Genomic DNA, 17633 nt, shown 5'->3' with positions numbered 1-17633 from the left:
GAATTTGTCTTTTTTGAACCCTGTCCTGCTCTGAATTCGAAGAGCCCGCCAGCAAGTGCCTCTCCAGGCGTCTCAATGGGATTTAACAGCAACAGGGGGGGGGGTCAGCCAGAGGTGGCAACACCCCCTTGAAAAACACACGTGTAGCCAAGGGGGCGATTTGGCAGGTTTCCATGGTAACGCCGTTTCTCTTGTGTCACCGTGCTGTGTGTCGCACGTCCCTGCCAGCAGAAGTTCCAGGAGATTGAGGAGACCCACCTGCGGCAGATGAAACAGCTGATCAAAGGTTACTCCCATTCCGTAGAGGACACGCACGTTCAAGTCGGTCAGGTATGTGTTGGTCTCTGGTGGAGCGGCCGGCGCCTGTCTGCGCGCCTTCCATATGGAGGCGTCACTTTGTTCTGGTCTTTGCATTTGCACATGATTAGGTTTGCTGTGTTTTTGCTCCGTCAGTCAGTGTTCAGATTGCAGTCTGAGTCCTTTCTTACGTTGTCTTCCGGGACATTAGCGTCACTCACTTCTGTCACAATACAGGGAATTTGCAGATGAAGGAAACGTGAGCTCCTCCAAATGAACCTTCCGCAGCAGCTGAATCGCACCAATCTCAACCGTGAAATCCAACTCATTTACCTTGCAAACACTCGCTTGACGGGCGTTTTTAGTCGTCGCCGCGTCGGTTGCCCAAGCGTTGTCCTTCCCTCCTCCTTCCTCAGTGGATAAAGAGACAGGAGGCACAGGAGAGTTTGGCTTGTGACCAGAGTGAGAGGCTGCTGCTTGTAACCACAGAAGAAGAACAGAGCGAGAGCAAGCTGAAACATTGGCTGCTGGTGAAGAGATTTGTTGCTGCTGCAACGTTCATGGGAACTTGATGAGATGAAGCCTTTTCTTGGTCGACAACATCTTTTTTTTTTTTTAATTTTACTCCCTACTGGCTTTGGCAGGAGTTCCATCAACATTACAAGAGGTGTCAAGCTGATGAAACATCTGATCCGATTAGCTTTCTTGATATGCTTCCCCATTGCAAATGCTTTCCACAGGCTCTTTACCCGATGGAGACTTTAGATACATCCAAAAGATTCTGGATTTTTTTTCCGGGCTCAATTGCAGCCAAAATTGAAACATTTGACAAAAAAAAGAATTAACATTTACCCTTTTCAAAGCTTTTCAAACGCGGGATTGGTCCATTCATTCCGTCTCTGCTGCAGGTTCACGAGGAATTCAAGCAGAACGTTGAAAACATCGGCATCGACAACCTGATCCAGAAGTTTGCGGAGCAGAAGGGGACGGGCAAGGAGAGGCCAGGTCGGGTCGGCGAGCAGGATGAAAGGAAAATGAAATCGAAAGAATGCGAGCGGCTTGAGTTGGATATCTTGCACGTCTGTCTGCAGCTCTCGCTGGCTTCGAGGAATACATGACGGCTCTGGCCCCCGAAGGCGGCAAGAAGAGTCGAGCGAAAGCCTTCAGGATCCCCGGCCTGGGCAAGAGGGACAAGGAGCCCGACTCCACGTGAGTGCACAGTCGGAGGCAAAAGGCTAAAACGGCGTTGTCGTCAAGGCCGCGCCAACCCACACCGAGACATTAGCAAGACTAGAGAGTTGTTGAGCTGGAGACGAGACCAAGGCGTCTGGAGTTTGAGGCCAAGACTGTGCCTGTCAAGGAAAGATAACAGCAAAACAGAAAGAAAAAGGACCAGTATAAATCTTTAGTAATTTCCTTCAACATTTTGCTGCTTTGCCAACGATTTTGAACCATTTTCAAAAAAAAAAACAAAAACAACTTTGCTTCATAGAATTGCAAAAATCCATAACATCCTAAGTGGATGGATCAGGAGATGATCCATTGAAATCATTGAAAAAGAATAGAACTGTTCCAGTGAGCACCCGAGACTCTCTCTCAGCTATTATTAAACTTTTCACGTTTTTATTTCACTTACAGTGGAATCTGAAGTGCGACAGAAAAGTACAGCGGTGTGTTTTCTTTCCACTTTTGCAGAGACTCGGCTGTGACGGAGGCACTTGTGAGTACCGGACCCCGTTTCCTCAACCGAACTGAGCCGTTCGGACGCTGCTGTCCTGTTTTTTATGTTTTGTCCAGTTCTCCGCTCGAGGTGAGAGCGATTTCACGGCTTTTTGCCCGCGTTGGAGGCGAGCGAATGAGCAGTCGGGCTGGGTAGGGCGTGTAATAATGAGCCAACGGGGGGGGGTGTCCAGTTACGGCTTTATTTTTGCTCCTCTGAGAAGAGCATCATGACAGAAGTTGGCGGGCAGAGAGGAAACGTGCAACTTTGTAGCTTGCAGTGTGTCACTGCACGCTGCGTGATGGTGTGTGAGTCACTGTGCAGTTCATCCAAGTCATCGCACAGACACATAGTCAAGAGATTACAGAGGCAACCAGCCCGTCACGCCGCCTCCTGTCAAGTGAGGTCACCCACGCCAACGCCTCTCATGCAGTAACAGATGCCTCCAGCCCCTTGTGATGTCATAAATTATCCCGGGCCTGCTGTTTTGGGAAGGGTTGCCTCCTTCCAAACATGTCAATTTTGGCTGGAAGCTGTAAACGCGGGGCTAAAAAATTGCTTCGACCGCTGACTGATTTTATATCATGGAGAACGTCGTGTTCCCCTTTTCTTCTTCTTCTTCTTTTCGTCATTTTTGCTATTCTGACCCATTTTTGGGCGCATTGCCCCCCCCGCCCCCTCCCCCCAAAATAAAGACGTCATCCGTCTTTGTCAACGTGAAAAGCATCAGGGATCCTCGCAACGTCCCACATCCTCCTCGCTGTGGATGTCAACCGCTGACTTGTGACTCATTTTCTAGAATCTAAAAAAAAAAAATCGTAAAATCCAAGCTTTATTCGAGGACCAGTGTCGAGGGTTGCCTGAAAGCAGCTGCGGCTTTATTTGAGCGTCTGCAGAGGAGCAACAGGTGTGGGTAGTCGCCGGTGACTCACGCACCTTTTCACATCAGAATCCACTGCTGCTGCTGCTGCTGCTGCTGCTGCTGCTGCTCTCGCCCACTCTGAAGGAGCTCTCAGAGCAGCGAGTGACCCAAGCGCACGTGTGGGTCAAATGTCTGACACTCCCTCGTGTGTGTGTGTGTGTGTGTGTGTTTGTCTGTCCTGCCTTATTTCTCCCATTCATACAGAATTCACCTGTGGAGGTGGACGATGAGGGATTTGTCATCCGGGCCGACAGCACACAGAACGATATCCTTCCCTGATGGCTGGTTGAAAGGTTTCGGGCTGACTAAGAGGCGGAGGCAGTCGCTGTGAGTCATCGGTAGTTCTTCATCACCGGTGTCCACCGAATTGATTTGTCTTTTTAATCTCAATAATCACCTTTGGATCAGAATTGTTATATTACCACATTGATGGAAGACCAATCGCTTCAAGTTAAGCCTGCAGGCTTGGTGACTTAGCGAGCGACTCCGCTACCGCTCGTTGCCTTGTTCTCCTTGGGCTTGGTGACTTAGCGAGCGACTCCGCTACCGCTCGTTGCCTTGTTCTCCTTGACCTGTCGCACGCTGCTCCGAGGACAAGGAGAACAACTTCTACTCCAGCGACTCGGACTTCGACGACGAGGAGCCCAAGAAGTTCCACATCCAGATCCGACCGGTGGCCAGCAGCAACCGCAGCAGCTCGGCCGCCACGGAGAAAGAGCTGAAGGCCACGGTGGGGTCGCTGACGCTGCCCCCCAACAGGACGCTGAGGCAGAAGGTCAAACACCCCCCTCTCCTTTTTTTTCCCTTCCCCAGTCAACATGCAGAAATCTGGAACTGAATGTTGTAAATGTGTTGAAATCTAATTCACATATGGAGAGAGAGAGAGAGAGAGAGAGAGAGAGAGAGAGAGAGAGAGAGAGAGAGAGAGAGAGAGAGAGAGAGAGAGAGAGAGAGAGAGAGAGAGAGAGGGAGACAGACAGACAGACAGAGAGAGAGAGAGAGAGAGAGAGGGAGAGAGAGAGGGAGAGAGAGCTTCTCTGTGTGCTTCCAGCTGTGGGAGCTCCAACCCCTGCAGGAGCTCCATTATTCCCAGTCCCGCTCACCACCTATTAGCGGACAGAGGAGCTCATAAAGCCCGAGGCCGTGGTTGGGGAAGATCTGCTCCTCATCAGTGTGAATCAGTCCCACTTTATTAAGTCTGAAGGGAATCCTGCTGCGGAACAATGGCCGCTCGCCGCTTTTGTACGGAGAGAGATGTACATATATGATGATGTGATGGGTTGTCTTTCTGTGATACTTTTAGTCAAAGTAAACCCTCCAATGCAATGTTTTATACTATGACACATTTATTTTTAATTTTTTTTCAATCCGTTCTGTTTTATCGTCTTTCTCCTCGGCACTCTACCTTCTCACGGATTAACTCAACGGATCTCCTCGTTTTCAGGTGTCTGTGAAGCGACATCTCTCCAGTAAGTCCAGGTTTTTAAACATTTCAGACGTGTTTTCTTTTTTCGGAGCGTCTCAGATATTCCACATGAAGCTGCGCTCTTGTCTGTCGCGTCTCCCACAGGAAACTCGAGTACAGCAGGCGGTCGATCGCAGGAGGGCGACGGTGCCTCCAACCGGGGTGAGTCAGTCTGTCTCTGTCTGTCTGTCTGTCTGTCTGTCTGTCCAAAAAGTGAGAGTCAAAGGTCGTCCTGTCAGCCGGTTTACTGCCGTTTATTTGTTATTTTTGCTTTTTGAGCCATGTTTTTTTTTTGGGGGGGGCTGCAGTACCTCGAGCAGCCACTGGGGAAAGAAAAAAAAAAACCTTTAGTAGCCGGATTGGCAGCCCGGGGATCCAGTTCTTATAACACATCCATGTTCACCCCATCCCCCCCCCCCCGACTGCAAACCCCTTAATTGGCTGACCTTGCAACAGGCAGCCAGCACCTGTTTTTCACCCTGGAACCCCTCAGCACCGAGCTGCTCGCTGGTCCATTAGGTGTGCAGCTCCGCTCAGCTCAGCCAGGAGTTACGCATCACAGCCGGGCTGCCACAAATGCAGCGGTGTCGGCAGGCTGATTGAAGCGGATGGCCGGTGGAAGGAAGACCACCGACACCTGGCTAATTGCTGGTGTTTGTCAAGCGGGGGGGGGGGGGGGGGGGGCTGATGGTCGATGCTTTGTCCCGCCCTCACCGCCTCATTACGTCCAATCTCAGCTCCCTCCTTCACTGGGCAGCAACACAGTCCTGCTGATTAGGCCTGATTAGTCTCATGGTCTGCAGCAGTAACTCAGCTGTGTGTGTGTGTGTGTGTGTGTGTGTGTGTGTGTGTGTGTGTGTGTGTGTGTGTGTGTGTGTGTGTCTGTCTTGCAGATGGAGAGCAGGAGGGCATGCGCAGGTCCACCTCCAGTCCTGATCACAGCAGGTCGGTTCCTCCATCATATCTCAGCTTTTTCAGAACTTTATTGTCCCTCTGATGCACTTCGCCCGGACGCAGTTCAGAGTCAAAATTGCAGGGAAATGAATGATACGACAATTCACTACGGCTGCGCAAACCCGTGTTAGTGAAACCCCAGCAGTTGATGAGAAGCTCGGCCGCGTGAGCTTCTGTGAAGCAGGAGTGGAGGCGCCTCCTTCTGCATCTGCCCCCCCCGCTGAATGTTTGGCCCGAGGGCAGCGGCTCCTGTTCAGGAAGCGGCGCACGTGAGGGCTCGGCCGGGAATCCTCTGGCTGCCCCCGCTTCTTTCATCTCCCACAAAAAAAAAAAAAAAGAAAAACCCTCATGAACGTCAGTCTGCACTGCACTGAGCCAGCTGAGCAGCCACATCGAACTGATGAGCTTTCAGACCTGTTGTATTTATTGCTCTTCTAGAAATAGCATGCTTTTGCGTGAGTGCGGTGGTTCTTTTCACTTTTCCACGCCTCCAGGAGCATTTTCACAGTGAATTTCCTCTCTTCAAACTTTAGTCCGGCTTCCATCATCACGTATTCCGTTGGATTTAATCGACAAAGAAAAAGCAAAAATGTGACCCTGATTTCTCCCTCCGCCCCGCCCACCAGGTTGAGCTCCACCCCCTCAGTTTCAGACAGCTTGTTCGGGCCGCCGCTGGAATCTGCCTTCAAGTCTAAAAGCTTCGATGGACGGGAGCGTCTGAGGGAGCAGAGCGCCTTTGGTCCAACTGAATGTAACGAGCCGTCTGTTCTTTGAGTTCCTTTCTATCCACTTTCCAATGACCTCTTCCTCTTCCTCTTCCTCCTCCTCTTCCTCCTCCTCCTCCTCTTCTTCCTGATGGCGTGGCCCGTCAGACGCGGCCTTCTCGTCCGACTCGTCGTCGCCGGAGAACGTTGAGGACTCGGGCCTGGACTCGCCTTCCCATCAGCCCCTGGGCCCCTCGCCAGAACCCGCGGGCTGGGCCGCCTGGCCCCCGGCGCCGCAGAGCAAAGAGCCGCCGGCGCCGCAGACACTGGGTCGACCCGCCGACCCCTTCCTGCCGGCCTTCCGGGACCCCTCCCCCGGGCGGAGCCCCCACCCGCAGGACGCCACATCCAGCGTGTGGTCCATCGCCGTGTCGCGGCCCCCCCGCCTGGCCGGCGCCGAGCCCCCGTCGGCCAGGTTCGCCGCCTTCTCCCACTCGCTGCCGCCCCCCGAGGTCGAGGCGTCGGTGTGGAACTGCAAGCACGCGGCGCCCGAGGACCCCTTCCTCGCCGCCTTCGAGAGCTCGGTGGCCGCCCCGGCCTGGCCCCGCCCCCAGCCCCGCCCCGCCCAGGAGGGCAGGGAGGCCCGCGACCCCTTCTCCATGACCCTCCCCGCCGCCAAGGCCCCGCCCGCCTCCTCCTCCTGCTCCTCCTCCTCTTCCTCCTCCTCCTCCAATCGCAGGGACAGGAAGCGGGACCGCAGCCTCCCGCCGCCCGTCTCCTCCGACGACCCCTTCGCCATCACCATGATCGGCAGCCCCACCCACCAGTCGTCGCTGGCGGCGGCGGCGGCCGCGGCGGGGGGGATGGCCCCCCAGCATGGCGGCAGCAGCAGCGGCGGCGGCGGCAGCGGCAAGCTGGGCCTCAGCGTCAGCTCCGGCTCTCTGGCCGTCACGGCCCAGAACAAGAAGGAGCTGACGCACTGGAACTCTGTCCACAACCCCTTCAGCGAGGGCAGCGCCAAGACACAGGAGGCCGGGGGGGGCGGAGACGGCGGCAGGAGGAAGCACAGAGCGTCGGAGGGGGAGCCGCGCAGGAACGCCCCCCCCCTCACCAGGCACTCGGGCCCGCAGGAGGACCTGTGCTTCTCCACAGACAAGGACCAGGACTGCCTGGAGCTCAGCGCCCAGATGATGACCTGCAGCGTCGCCTCGCACAAAGGTACTCACGTCATCGTCAGTCGTGGGGGGGGGGGGGGGGTTCAATTTATCCCATAATGACTTTGAGGAACGCTGTAAGATTTTTAATTCTCTTTGGGGGAAAAAAAATAAAAAATCTAAATGTTTCCAATTTAAAGCCCTACAATGCTCTTCTTTACTTTAAACTGTATTGCTTCATCAAGGACACAGTGGTCCATAGCACACAGGAACAAGCGTTGACAGACAAACAGGAAAACCACAATATCACATGTTTGCATGCAGGCTGAGACGCTTCAAGATTCCACATCTTTGAGAAGAAGCTGACTGAGCTCTGAGCGGGGTTGGTCAGTGTGGAAATGAGTCCGACAACCTGCACAGCTCCTGTTGCTGTTGGTGTTTGGGTTTTTTTTTTTCATCCTTCCACTTTTGTATTCAGAGTTCCTGGACAAATGCATTAAACCCAGAGTCACTCTTAAAGGTCCAGTGTGTAAAGTTTAGCCTCCTTTATGATTTCCTCTTGGTGAAAGCTCAGCATGCTGCCCATTAATACGTGAATAAAAGTGTGTCGTCGTTCGCCTTTCCTACCCTTAGCATAGCTCTCATGCATACGAATATAGACAGAGCAGTAAGGCTCTTGCTCCTTGTTAGCTCTTACCTTTAACACTGAAGGAACGCAAGAAAGGACGTTCGGGCCTTGCATTCAGTGCGCAAGAAATGAATTTGCTACTTGGCGCCGCCGTCCTTGTCGGCAGCTTTTGTTTCCTCCCTCGCGAGGGTTGAAGATCTCTCTGTGGAACACGCAGAGGATTCGTCACTCAAACAAACAGCAACAAGCTCGTTCTGGCAGCACATGGCGTCTCCGCAGCTCCTCTCAGCACGACTTGTGACTGAGGGCGGAGGATCTCTGTCAGATCCCAGCCGGCTTTTGACTCTGCCCGTTGTGTCTCCGCGAGGCTCCAAGCACGGCTTCAGGCAGGAGACGGCCGAGGTGGCCGCGGCCGCTCCCAGAGCCGCCCGCACCAAGAGGACGTCGAGTCGAGCCGGCGGCTGCGAGAGGGTGAGTTAGCGTTAGCGTTCCCTGTTGTGACTACTGTGACTTTTATTTTAGGCACAAACAAAACCATTTTGTCAATTGTTAATAGGGAGCCGGTTGTTGTTTTGGGTTTTTTTTACAGAACAAGTAATTACGAGTACTTGATTTCCAGGACTTACCGATGCTGAGTACTTAATTACATTACACTTTAGAATTAGTTACATTTTTTTTGTTTTGTTTTCCACAGATGTTACTGCTGTTGTTTGAACAACATTCGTCAGGATGTTTTTTTCTAGAACAGGGCGACTGTCACAAGTTTCACTGCAGAACAAACACAAATTAAAACATACATAAACAACTGGTATCGGTGTGGTGGTATCGGCACGTCATTTATGAGTACGAGTAGAGACTCACCCAGCTATCAGTATCAATACCGATATCAATGCTGATACCGATATCAATGCTGATACCGATATTGGTGTTGACACCCGATATCGGTATCAATACTGATACCGATATCAATGCTGATATCAGTATCGACACCCGATATCGGTATCTGTACTGATACACGATAACGATACCCGACAGTATTGGAGCCTCCCTAATTGTAGATGTGACTGGAGCAGTGTGTTTCCACGATGAAGGTTTCCCATCTTGGGGAAACCAGCACCAGTGTTCAACTCTCGGCTGTCTGTCTTTCAGTCGCGGTCCCTTTGCTCCTCCCCGCTGCCGGAGCCCAGCCCCTCCCTCACCTCGTCCTCGTCCTCCAGCCCCAGCGAGTGGGGGGCCCAGCCCAGAGACGGCGACTGGGCGGCTCAGAACCGGGCGCCGAGTCCAGCGCGGGCGGGCCCGGTGTCGCCGCTGCCCTACCAGCACCAGGACCACCAGCCCAGACAGCGTACGCCCTATAGGGACCATCAGTCCAGCTCCCGCAGAAAGAGACGGTGCAGCGGTGCACCATTTCCCCCCAGACACTGAAATATTTTTATGTGGGAAAGATTAACGCTCCTCCTCTGTATGAAGGGTAAATCAAGCCACAGGCGGGAGGAGGCTGTAAAGTAGCAGGAGTGGAGCATCAGGATGTATTCAGCACTGCAGGTGGAGGCTGGACGGTGGATTCAGGGTCCCAGTTTAAACAGGACAGAATAGGGTCACCAGAGCCCTGAGTCCCTCCAGCGGTCCGTCATCAATAATATAATCTGCTTATTACGACTGAGCTCTCGCAGCATTGTTGTTCGAGTCTTTATTCTCATGTTTCCCATCAGTGATGAAATGAATTGGCCTGTTGAACTGTTTAACAAGTGAAGGGAGCAGCTAGCTCAGGGTGTCCCCATCTATTTTAAGGGCCCAGTCTGGAAGAGTTAGTGGCCTCTGGTGGTAGGAAAGTGCACTGCAAGCAAGAGGAAAACCATTTATTTTGTTACATGTGGATTTTTGTCCACGCCCATGTTGTTGCAGCAGCCGTCAAAATAAAATACATACATAGATATGTATGTGTGTATATGTGTATGTATGTATGTATGTATGTATATACATATATATGTATGTACATACACACCCCCATCATCCCAGTCCCAGTAGTGTGTGTGACAGTCGGTGTACTAACTTAAGTCGACTTAAGTGTGTGTGTGTGTGTGTGTGTGTGTGTGTGTGTGTGTGTGTGTGTGTGTGTGTGTCTTTGACTAAATTGATGCATCTCTGCAGTGCACCTGTCCCGAGGTCCCAGCCCCATCTCCCTCAGCACGCAGGAGGCGTGGCCAGTGGCAGCGGCCATCACAGAATACATCAACGCCTACTTCAAAGGCGGACAGCACAATCGGTCAGTGTCCGTCCTCTCCGCCTGACTGGAAACGTCCCAGAAATAGAATCCAGCCGCTGGGGTGCCACGTCACAGCTCTGCTCGTCCGTCTCCTCCCCCCCCCCCCCCCCCCCCCCCCAGATGTCTGGTGAAGATCACGGGCGACCTGACCATGTCCTTCCCCGCCGGCATCACCCGCATCTTCACGGCCAACCCCAACGTCCCGGTGCTCAGCTTCCGACTGGTCAACATCTCCCGGATCGACCACTTCCTGCCCAACCAGAAGCTGCTCTACAGGTCACGATCACCACCGGGTTTTCTTTCCTTGTTTTCTTCCATTTGACCTGACGCAGCCACTGACGGCCCGGTGCGCACCTCTATGTACAGCGACCCATCCCAGAGTGACCCCGACACCAGGGACTACTGGTTCAACATGCAGGCGCTGCAGCTCTACCTGCAGAGGGAAGCGGAGGCCAACCCGCAGGCCTCCTACTACAATGTGGGACTGTTGAAATATCAGGTATCGTCAATTATAAAAACACCGGCCCACTTTCTATCATGTCTACTAAGTACATGAGTGAAGTTATCAAAACTGATAGCTTTGAAAAAAAACAAACTAAGGAGGGCGGTCTGGAGAACTGGGTTGCGACCCACCAGTTGAGAAACGTTGATCTAAACCACAAAGTCGTTTTTTTTTTTTTCGCTCACTTTAACGTAAAGCTATGAAGAAAACATCGAGCGCGGCCTCGATTTGCAGTCAGCGAGAAGCATTGCAACTTCCAGGAGTCGTCGCCCAGTGACCCGATGCTCGGCCCATCTCGTTCAGTGGAGGTTGACCCAGTCTGTCCGCTCGTCTCAAACCCCCCCCCTCCCCTCCCCCCCAGGCCTCCTCCCAGGACCCTGGCCGCGCCCCCCTCCTGCTGTCAGCAGAGTGCCAGCGCAGCGGCACGGTCACCCGCATCTCGCTGGACTACCACTGCTGCCCGGCCACGGCGCCCTCCACCCAGCTCACCGCCGTCCAGGTGCTGCTGCCGCTGGACCACACGGCCACCGACCTGCAGTGCCAGCCGCCCGCCTCCTGGTGAGGACCCGCCGTCATTTACTGTGTGTGGGATAGGACACCTCTTCCCAGTCACAGTGGTGTGTGAGACAGTCAGTTATTATGAAGTCATTCATCAGAGGAATGGCCATGATGTATCGGGGCGATGCGGTGTTTGTGTAGGAGGATTGATGATGCTCTGAGGCGTCAATTGAAAAGTCAATGCGAGGTGAAGTCGGAGGGGCTGATTCTCTCTCAGTCGAGTCGCTTGCCGCTGGAGTCGCGGTCGACGGGGACAGCGGTGGTGGCCGCTCGCCGTTAACGATGTTTCACTTCCTGCCCCCTCAGGAACGCCGAGGAGCGGCGGCTGCTCTGGAAGCTGCCCAACCTCTCCCCGACCAATCACAGCAAAGGTCAGAGGTCACCGCCGCCGTCGCTTCCACTCGTTTAGCTAGCCTGATCGCAGCCGTGGAGCGGCCGTGTTAAAGACAAACTGCTGATCGCCAAGTCTCATGTTTCGCTCCTCGTTAAGACGACTGGAACGTCCTCCGCGAGATAATGAAGAGTTTGGTGAATGGCTCTCTGGGGCTCCACAATCCTTCTGCTGTTAAAAGCCCGAAGGCGTGCTAACGCCTTTCAGCAGCGGAATTAGCATTTGAACGCAGCAGCTGCTCGGCACCGGCGCCTTCGCCATCATGTGCCGAGCAGCCGGTCCGACCGGGCCACTGCTCTGCACCACGTAGCAGACTCGGTGGCTCTGGCTGGATCTGATACTGCTGTCAAGCGCCTCACTGTTTCAATGGCTAAAGATCAAACTAGAATTTTCTTTAAAATATATTTTTTTTCCAATCACTACTACGAGACGGGACTTTATCTTACGTCGTACAGCAACAATGACAGGAGTGTGTGTGTTTTTCTTGCTTGGTTTTGGTCAAAGAACAAATTTCAGACAAAAAGTTTCAAAGGTTTTCCACTGTCGCACGAACATGGAACCCAAGAGTCGTTATTTTAAAATCATGTTGTGTGTGTGTGTGTGTGTCAGGCTCGGGGACCCTGTGTGCCAGCTGGCAGTGCCTGGAGGTCCCCCGCGGCCCCCCGCCCAGCCTGGCGCTCCAGTTTGTGGGCTCGGGGACGTCGCTGTCGGGCCTGGACGTGGAGCTGGTGGGCAGCCGCTACCGCATGTCGCTGGTCAAGAAGAGATTCGCCACAGGTGAGGCTGGGAACACACACTCACTCACACTCACACACACTCACACACCTCGGAACCTTCAATTAAAGTGATAAAATGATGTTTAATCATTATATTATTATTACAATGTATTGTTCTGCGTCTCGTCCTCGCACCGCAACTTCAATTTGCGTTGTTGTTGTTCTTCTTCTTCTTTCTCTCCGCTCTTTTCCACAGGGAAGTACATGGCAGGCTGCTCCTTGTGAACACTGAAAGGGCCGCGGCCGGCGCTTCGCCCAACTTTGCACTTTGTCAGAGCCGCCGAGCAGCCTGAGACAGAAAGACGACGCTGAAAGACTCTGAAGGTGAAAGACGCCTCGTCTGGCTGCTCAGCCCGAAACGGAAGACGTGCACTTACTACTGATGGAGTCCCGCTGAATGACGACCAACATCTTCTCCTCCTCCTCCTCCTCCTCCTCCTCCTCCTCTTCTTCTTCTACTCTTAATTTAAGATTTGTCTAGCACACTAGGTTCTACTTCCTCTAGAGGAACTAAACTCCACTTCCTCCTCTGCGTCTTATGGAACTGCAAACTAAGCTACATGTCAGAGTCCTGGTGTGTTACCGGGAGAATAAATGTGATGATTAAGTTAAACATTCAGCAGATGTCAGTTGGAATATAGGATTTCTTTTTTTTCTTTTTTTTTTTTTAATATGATGTAAATATTTAATGACTAGAAAATCTTTAAAGGAAAGATTGGCAATATTGAACAAAACCTTGGAAGAATTCTCACAAACAGCTGTTGTTTCCAAGAGAAGTTTTGTGATGTTAATATTTGCTTAAAAAATAATAATAATAATAATAAATGTGCTCAAACCTTTGGCGTACACCAGTTTATTACACATCATGACCAAGTACAAAATACAGCTCAACTATGTAGTTTATTACGGATCGTCCTCTGTCCTCGGGAGAGTTAAAGTGTAATCAAGAACAGGTTTAAAAATGCACAAAAATAAGAGTTCAGTATACTTATAGGAAAGAACCAGATCTAATGTAATACAAAATAATCCTCCGCCGGAAAATCTAAAGCAGCCTTACAAAACATTACAAAGTACAAACAGAAAAAAAAAAAAAAAAAAAAATTACTTGTTTTCCAAAGCACTTGAAGGCAAATTACTGTGACAGGCACAAGTTACCAAAAAAAACCCCAAAACAAAACAAACAAACAAACACACACACCAAAAAAAAACTTTATAAGTCAAGCTCGAGGATTCTCAACGCTACAACGAAATCAGCTGAGAGCGAGACGAGGAGGGAAAGAGGCGTCGGCCTCGCCACGGCCACACAACGCTGATGCAAAACCAACAGAGACGGTTCATATAAATAGGCGACTCTTTCGTGACAGCTTCGCAATTTGACTGGGCGCGCAGGCACCAGAGCAATCATTTCATTTCATTTCATTTCATTTCATTTCGTACATTGAACATTTGAGATTTAAAAGAGATTTAATCGCACACACACGCACACACACACACACACACACACACACACACACACACACACACACACACACACACACACACACACACACACACACACACACACACACACACACACGGGTCTGATCAATTACACGTCAAAGTATTTCCTAAGTTGCCACTGATTAGACAAGGACTCGAGGGTTCACGGAGCCACGCACGTCCTACAAACATTTTTAGATGTATATACTGTTTACATAATATTTATATTTATTCTGGACTTCCTCACACACATAATGCACCGTGTTTGTCAGTTGGGTCAATCTGAAGAAGGCAACGGTGTCTGAGCGACAGCACGAGGTCCGAGTCTCTGTGGTTTGGGGGGGGGGGGGGGGTCTGGTCGATGTTGATAATCATTGAGAACTCATTAATGTGATCAGTATTATTATTATCATTATTATTATTATTATTATTATTAAGAATAATACGTGGCTAAAGGCTAACTGAGAAAATGTGTTATGTCAGATTAGTGTTGAAGTAGCTCTCAGGTTCAAAAAGGTTGGTGACCCCTGCTGTGAACTCACTGCTCCAATCCCAACATCTCCTCAAAGCAGATCTTCCTAGTCTAGTCTAGTCTAGTCTAGTCTAGTCTAGTCCGGGCCTAGTGAGTGATGGGGGAGCGGCAGCACTGTGCTGCCGGGGCTTCACCAGAGTACAATTTGGCGGATGAGTCGTTTGTTGTGCACTGATTCTGGTGATTCGTGCTGCTGAGGTGCAACACGAGTCTGCAAGACTGCAGACTTGAGAGTGAAGTGTGTGTGCAGATGGAGCCCTGGTGGACCTGAGGGCACAACCTGAGGTCCTCCAGGCTCTGGGAGGTCTGGGGAGGATGCTGCTGGGACTGGACCACTCGCACCAGGCTGGGGATTTTTCAAAATTGGAAACCACGGCGTGGAATTGGCAAGGTTGCAAGTTGGGAGGGAACCTGGGTTACAGCTGGGACGCCACTGTGGAGAGCCAGAGTTATTAACGATTGACTTGAGTCGCTGAGGGACAGTGTAGTGCAGGTGGCCGCACCCCCACAGCCTGAGGAACTAACGACGGGTGACGGCTCAAAAAAAGTTGAGCTGTTTTCAATCTCATTGCGATTGACTGCTGACAGACCTAGTATTTACATATAATGGGTTAAAGCCCTTAAATATTGTGTTACGCTGTCGCCATTATTGTCCTGTGGTTGAGATCTAATCGGCTCAGGGGTCTTGTGGTAGAGTGTCCGCCCTGAGACTGGCGGGGTTGTGGGTTGTGGCTCCCTCAGGGGGCGATGGGTCGAATGCGGAGGACAAATTTTGCGACAACCACCGGGCCTTTAACCTTTAACCTTCCTAATGGCTAATAGAGGCAGACTGTTGCAGGAGAGTTGAGAAGTGCAGGAGTAGCGGGGATGGTAAACGGAACGGATGGCTGTCTGGATTGATGGTTTCCAACTTGGAATATTCCCTCAACATCTCGTGGAAAGTTCAGACGTCCTCAGTGGACCTCTGACCATCCGCGGCAACGCGCGTGGAGAGAGAGGTTCAGTGTGACGGACCCGGTTCCAGTCCGGCCCCCAGTTCACTTACAGGAGGTCTTTGGGATCAGGACTCATCCTTGATGCATGCATTGATGCAGTATGGATTTCAAAAGGGAGGGGAGGGGGGGGGGGGGAGTGGCTACATTCTGAGGAATCTACTGAGGTACTCAGATCAAGATCTCACGCAGGTGCTGCACTGTTCCATGAGTTGCAGTGAGTCTAGGAGGGGGGAGGGGGGGGCTGAAGGCCTAAAGCTGCTCGGAGCATGTGAAGGAAATATCCTTTGAGTCCATAGGTCGCGTGTTCCTGTCTTTTAAGTGAGAGTGTGTGTTTGCCACAGGCTGCAGCAAGAGGCGACGACGAGCGTCCGCCCCTTCACCTAAATCCTAAATCAACCTTGAAGGTGCTGCCGATGTCTGAGGTTTGGAGACGATACATTCATAACGCTGTAGAGGCACAGCTGAGGGACAGGTAGACACCCGAGGTGGTGGTGGTGGGGGGGGTGGGGGTGGGAGTGGTGGTTTCAGAGTTAGCGATCTAAGGCACTCAAATGCAACACTATGGCACGGCTAGTCAGCATTCATAAAGAACAAACAAATGAGAAATAAAAGCCACAAACACCACGCACGCACACACACACACACACACACACACACACACACACACACACACACACACACACACACACACACACACACACACACACACACACACACACACACCACACACACCACCACCCAAAGGTAAACTTCCCAAAGGTACTGCACAACATCATCTGAGTAGCAAAACATATTTTTTTTTTAGAGAAAACTGTGTTAGACATCTGTGAGTCGATTAAAGTAACGGATGTGAGTTTCCTGGGAGAAAAGAAGGGGGCCGCTACATCTTTGTGTCACACACCTCCAGCAGGGGGCGCCCACGTGCCCGGCCCCTTACAATTGCCGATTCACAAGGAGAGGGAGGTTGGGGAGGGACCCTGAAGCCACCGTGGGGCGGGTGAGGGAGGGGGGAGCAGGGGGGGGTCACTTCCTGCAGGAGGAGACGCTGGTGGCTGGTGGCGGTGGTCACTCACATCTCCTGCAGGGGGAGGCTGATCTCCACCCTCTCTCTCTTCACGGCGGCTCGGCCGACCCTCGGGACGCGTCGGCGTCGCTGCCCAGGTCGCTCATCTGGTCGGCGAAGGACACGTCTGGTGGCAGAAGGGGGAGCAGAGCGGCAGCTGTTACCATCGTCAAAGTCTGCCAGGGATTTGGTTTTTTCCTTCTTCTTTTGAACATTTAGCTTTTGGTTCATTCATTTAAAAAAACAAAACAAAAAAACAAAACAAAACAAAACCCATCGCAGATGTGTCGGTTTAAAGATACAATTCTGGGATTGTAGGACGGCAGAGAACACTCGGCCCTCAAACAGGAACTCTTTCTGAACGAAACCCTTTGGACCCTGTCTGCATGAACCAGGGGGAGTCAATAACACTGGAATAGTCTGACTTGAAGGTCCAGAGTGTAAAATTTGACCTGAATAATCCTTTTTATAATGGTGAACGCTTGTATGCGTACATATAAGCTTTATATGTATACATGTAAAGCTTATATGTATATACATACACATATATACATACATATGCATGTATATAAATATATATATATATATATATATATATATATATATATATATATATATATATATATATATATATATATATATAACAATTACAGTTTTGAAGACTGCATCTGATTCATGAATACGAGGGATCCAGGTTTGTGTGCAAAGGCCACCGTAGCTCACTGGGGAGATCGGGAGAGGGTTAGGGTGCAGGGAAGAGCGCCGCAATCTAAAGTGTAACCACTTGATGTCGCCGTTTCTTCTCCACATCTCCAAATCTTGCACGCTCGGCCAGCAGAGTGACCTCACCTTTGTCCATGAGTGACGGCATCATGGTGCTCAGGTCGCTGAACTGTCGGAGACACAAGAAACATTTTTACTTTGGGTCAATAAACCTGTGACGTCTGGACCGCCGGGCGCGTGGTTGAGCCTTCTCACCTCTCCCATCACGGCGATGGGAGTTTCCCCTGTGGCCTGGGCCACGCGGTGCTCCACCAGGTAGAACATGTACTCGTCGTACAGGAGGCGGATCAGGTGGAAGGAGCCGAAACTGGCGGCGCTGCGCAGGGTCAGGTCTCGGATGACCATCGAGCTGCGAGACGCAAGGGGGAGGAGCGTCATCGAGAGCAGTGGTTGTCAACCACTGCGCCGCCGCGGCAACACTGGTGTACTGGGAGATAATGTCGG

At 51.6% G+C, this 17633-nt stretch overlaps 2 protein-coding genes across 3 annotated transcripts in view; one reads left to right on the top strand and one right to left on the bottom strand.

Annotated features, from left to right (window-relative positions):
- The window catches only part of fcho1 (FCH and mu domain containing endocytic adaptor 1), a 38194-nt gene extending 25018 nt beyond the window's left edge, over positions 1–13176 (top strand). For both annotated transcript variants that reach the window (XM_076016023.1, XM_076016024.1), the window contains 20 exons: positions 232–330; positions 1206–1302; positions 1389–1506; positions 1993–2017; positions 3144–3204; positions 3521–3714; positions 4384–4408; positions 4510–4566; positions 5298–5349; positions 5985–6109; positions 6231–7280; positions 8212–8315; positions 8994–9189; positions 9996–10110; positions 10231–10386; positions 10477–10609; positions 10974–11170; positions 11477–11541; positions 12171–12338; positions 12534–13176. In XM_076016023.1, coding sequence (XP_075872138.1) covers positions 232–330; positions 1206–1302; positions 1389–1506; positions 1993–2017; positions 3144–3204; positions 3521–3714; positions 4384–4408; positions 4510–4566; positions 5298–5349; positions 5985–6109; positions 6231–7280; positions 8212–8315; positions 8994–9189; positions 9996–10110; positions 10231–10386; positions 10477–10609; positions 10974–11170; positions 11477–11541; positions 12171–12338; positions 12534–12562 — 3066 coding nt within the window. In that variant the 3' untranslated portion in view covers positions 12563–13176. The remainder of the gene's footprint in view (positions 1–231; positions 331–1205; positions 1303–1388; positions 1507–1992; positions 2018–3143; positions 3205–3520; positions 3715–4383; positions 4409–4509; positions 4567–5297; positions 5350–5984; positions 6110–6230; positions 7281–8211; positions 8316–8993; positions 9190–9995; positions 10111–10230; positions 10387–10476; positions 10610–10973; positions 11171–11476; positions 11542–12170; positions 12339–12533) is intronic.
- LOC142881634 (DNA-binding protein RFX2-like) lies at positions 13175–17567 on the bottom strand. Its single transcript, XM_076016025.1, has 4 exons — positions 17385–17567; positions 17256–17298; positions 14521–16533; positions 13175–14467 (listed from the first exon to the last, which is right to left on the bottom strand). The coding sequence occupies exons 1-3, from the start codon at positions 17565–17567 to the stop codon at positions 16457–16459; spliced, it is 303 nt and encodes a 100-aa protein (XP_075872140.1). The 3' UTR covers positions 13175–14467; positions 14521–16456.
- Between the last annotated feature and the right edge of the window lie 66 nt (positions 17568–17633).

The sequence above is a fragment of the Nelusetta ayraudi genome, unplaced genomic scaffold (genome assembly GCF_046127955.1).
Source record: "Nelusetta ayraudi isolate G7.1 ecotype Tasmania unplaced genomic scaffold, CSIRO-AGI_Nayr_v1 ptg000210l, whole genome shotgun sequence".
Classification (NCBI taxonomy): Eukaryota; Metazoa; Chordata; class Actinopteri; order Tetraodontiformes; family Monacanthidae; genus Nelusetta; species Nelusetta ayraudi.
This window is presented reverse-complemented; position numbering and strand designations above follow the sequence as displayed.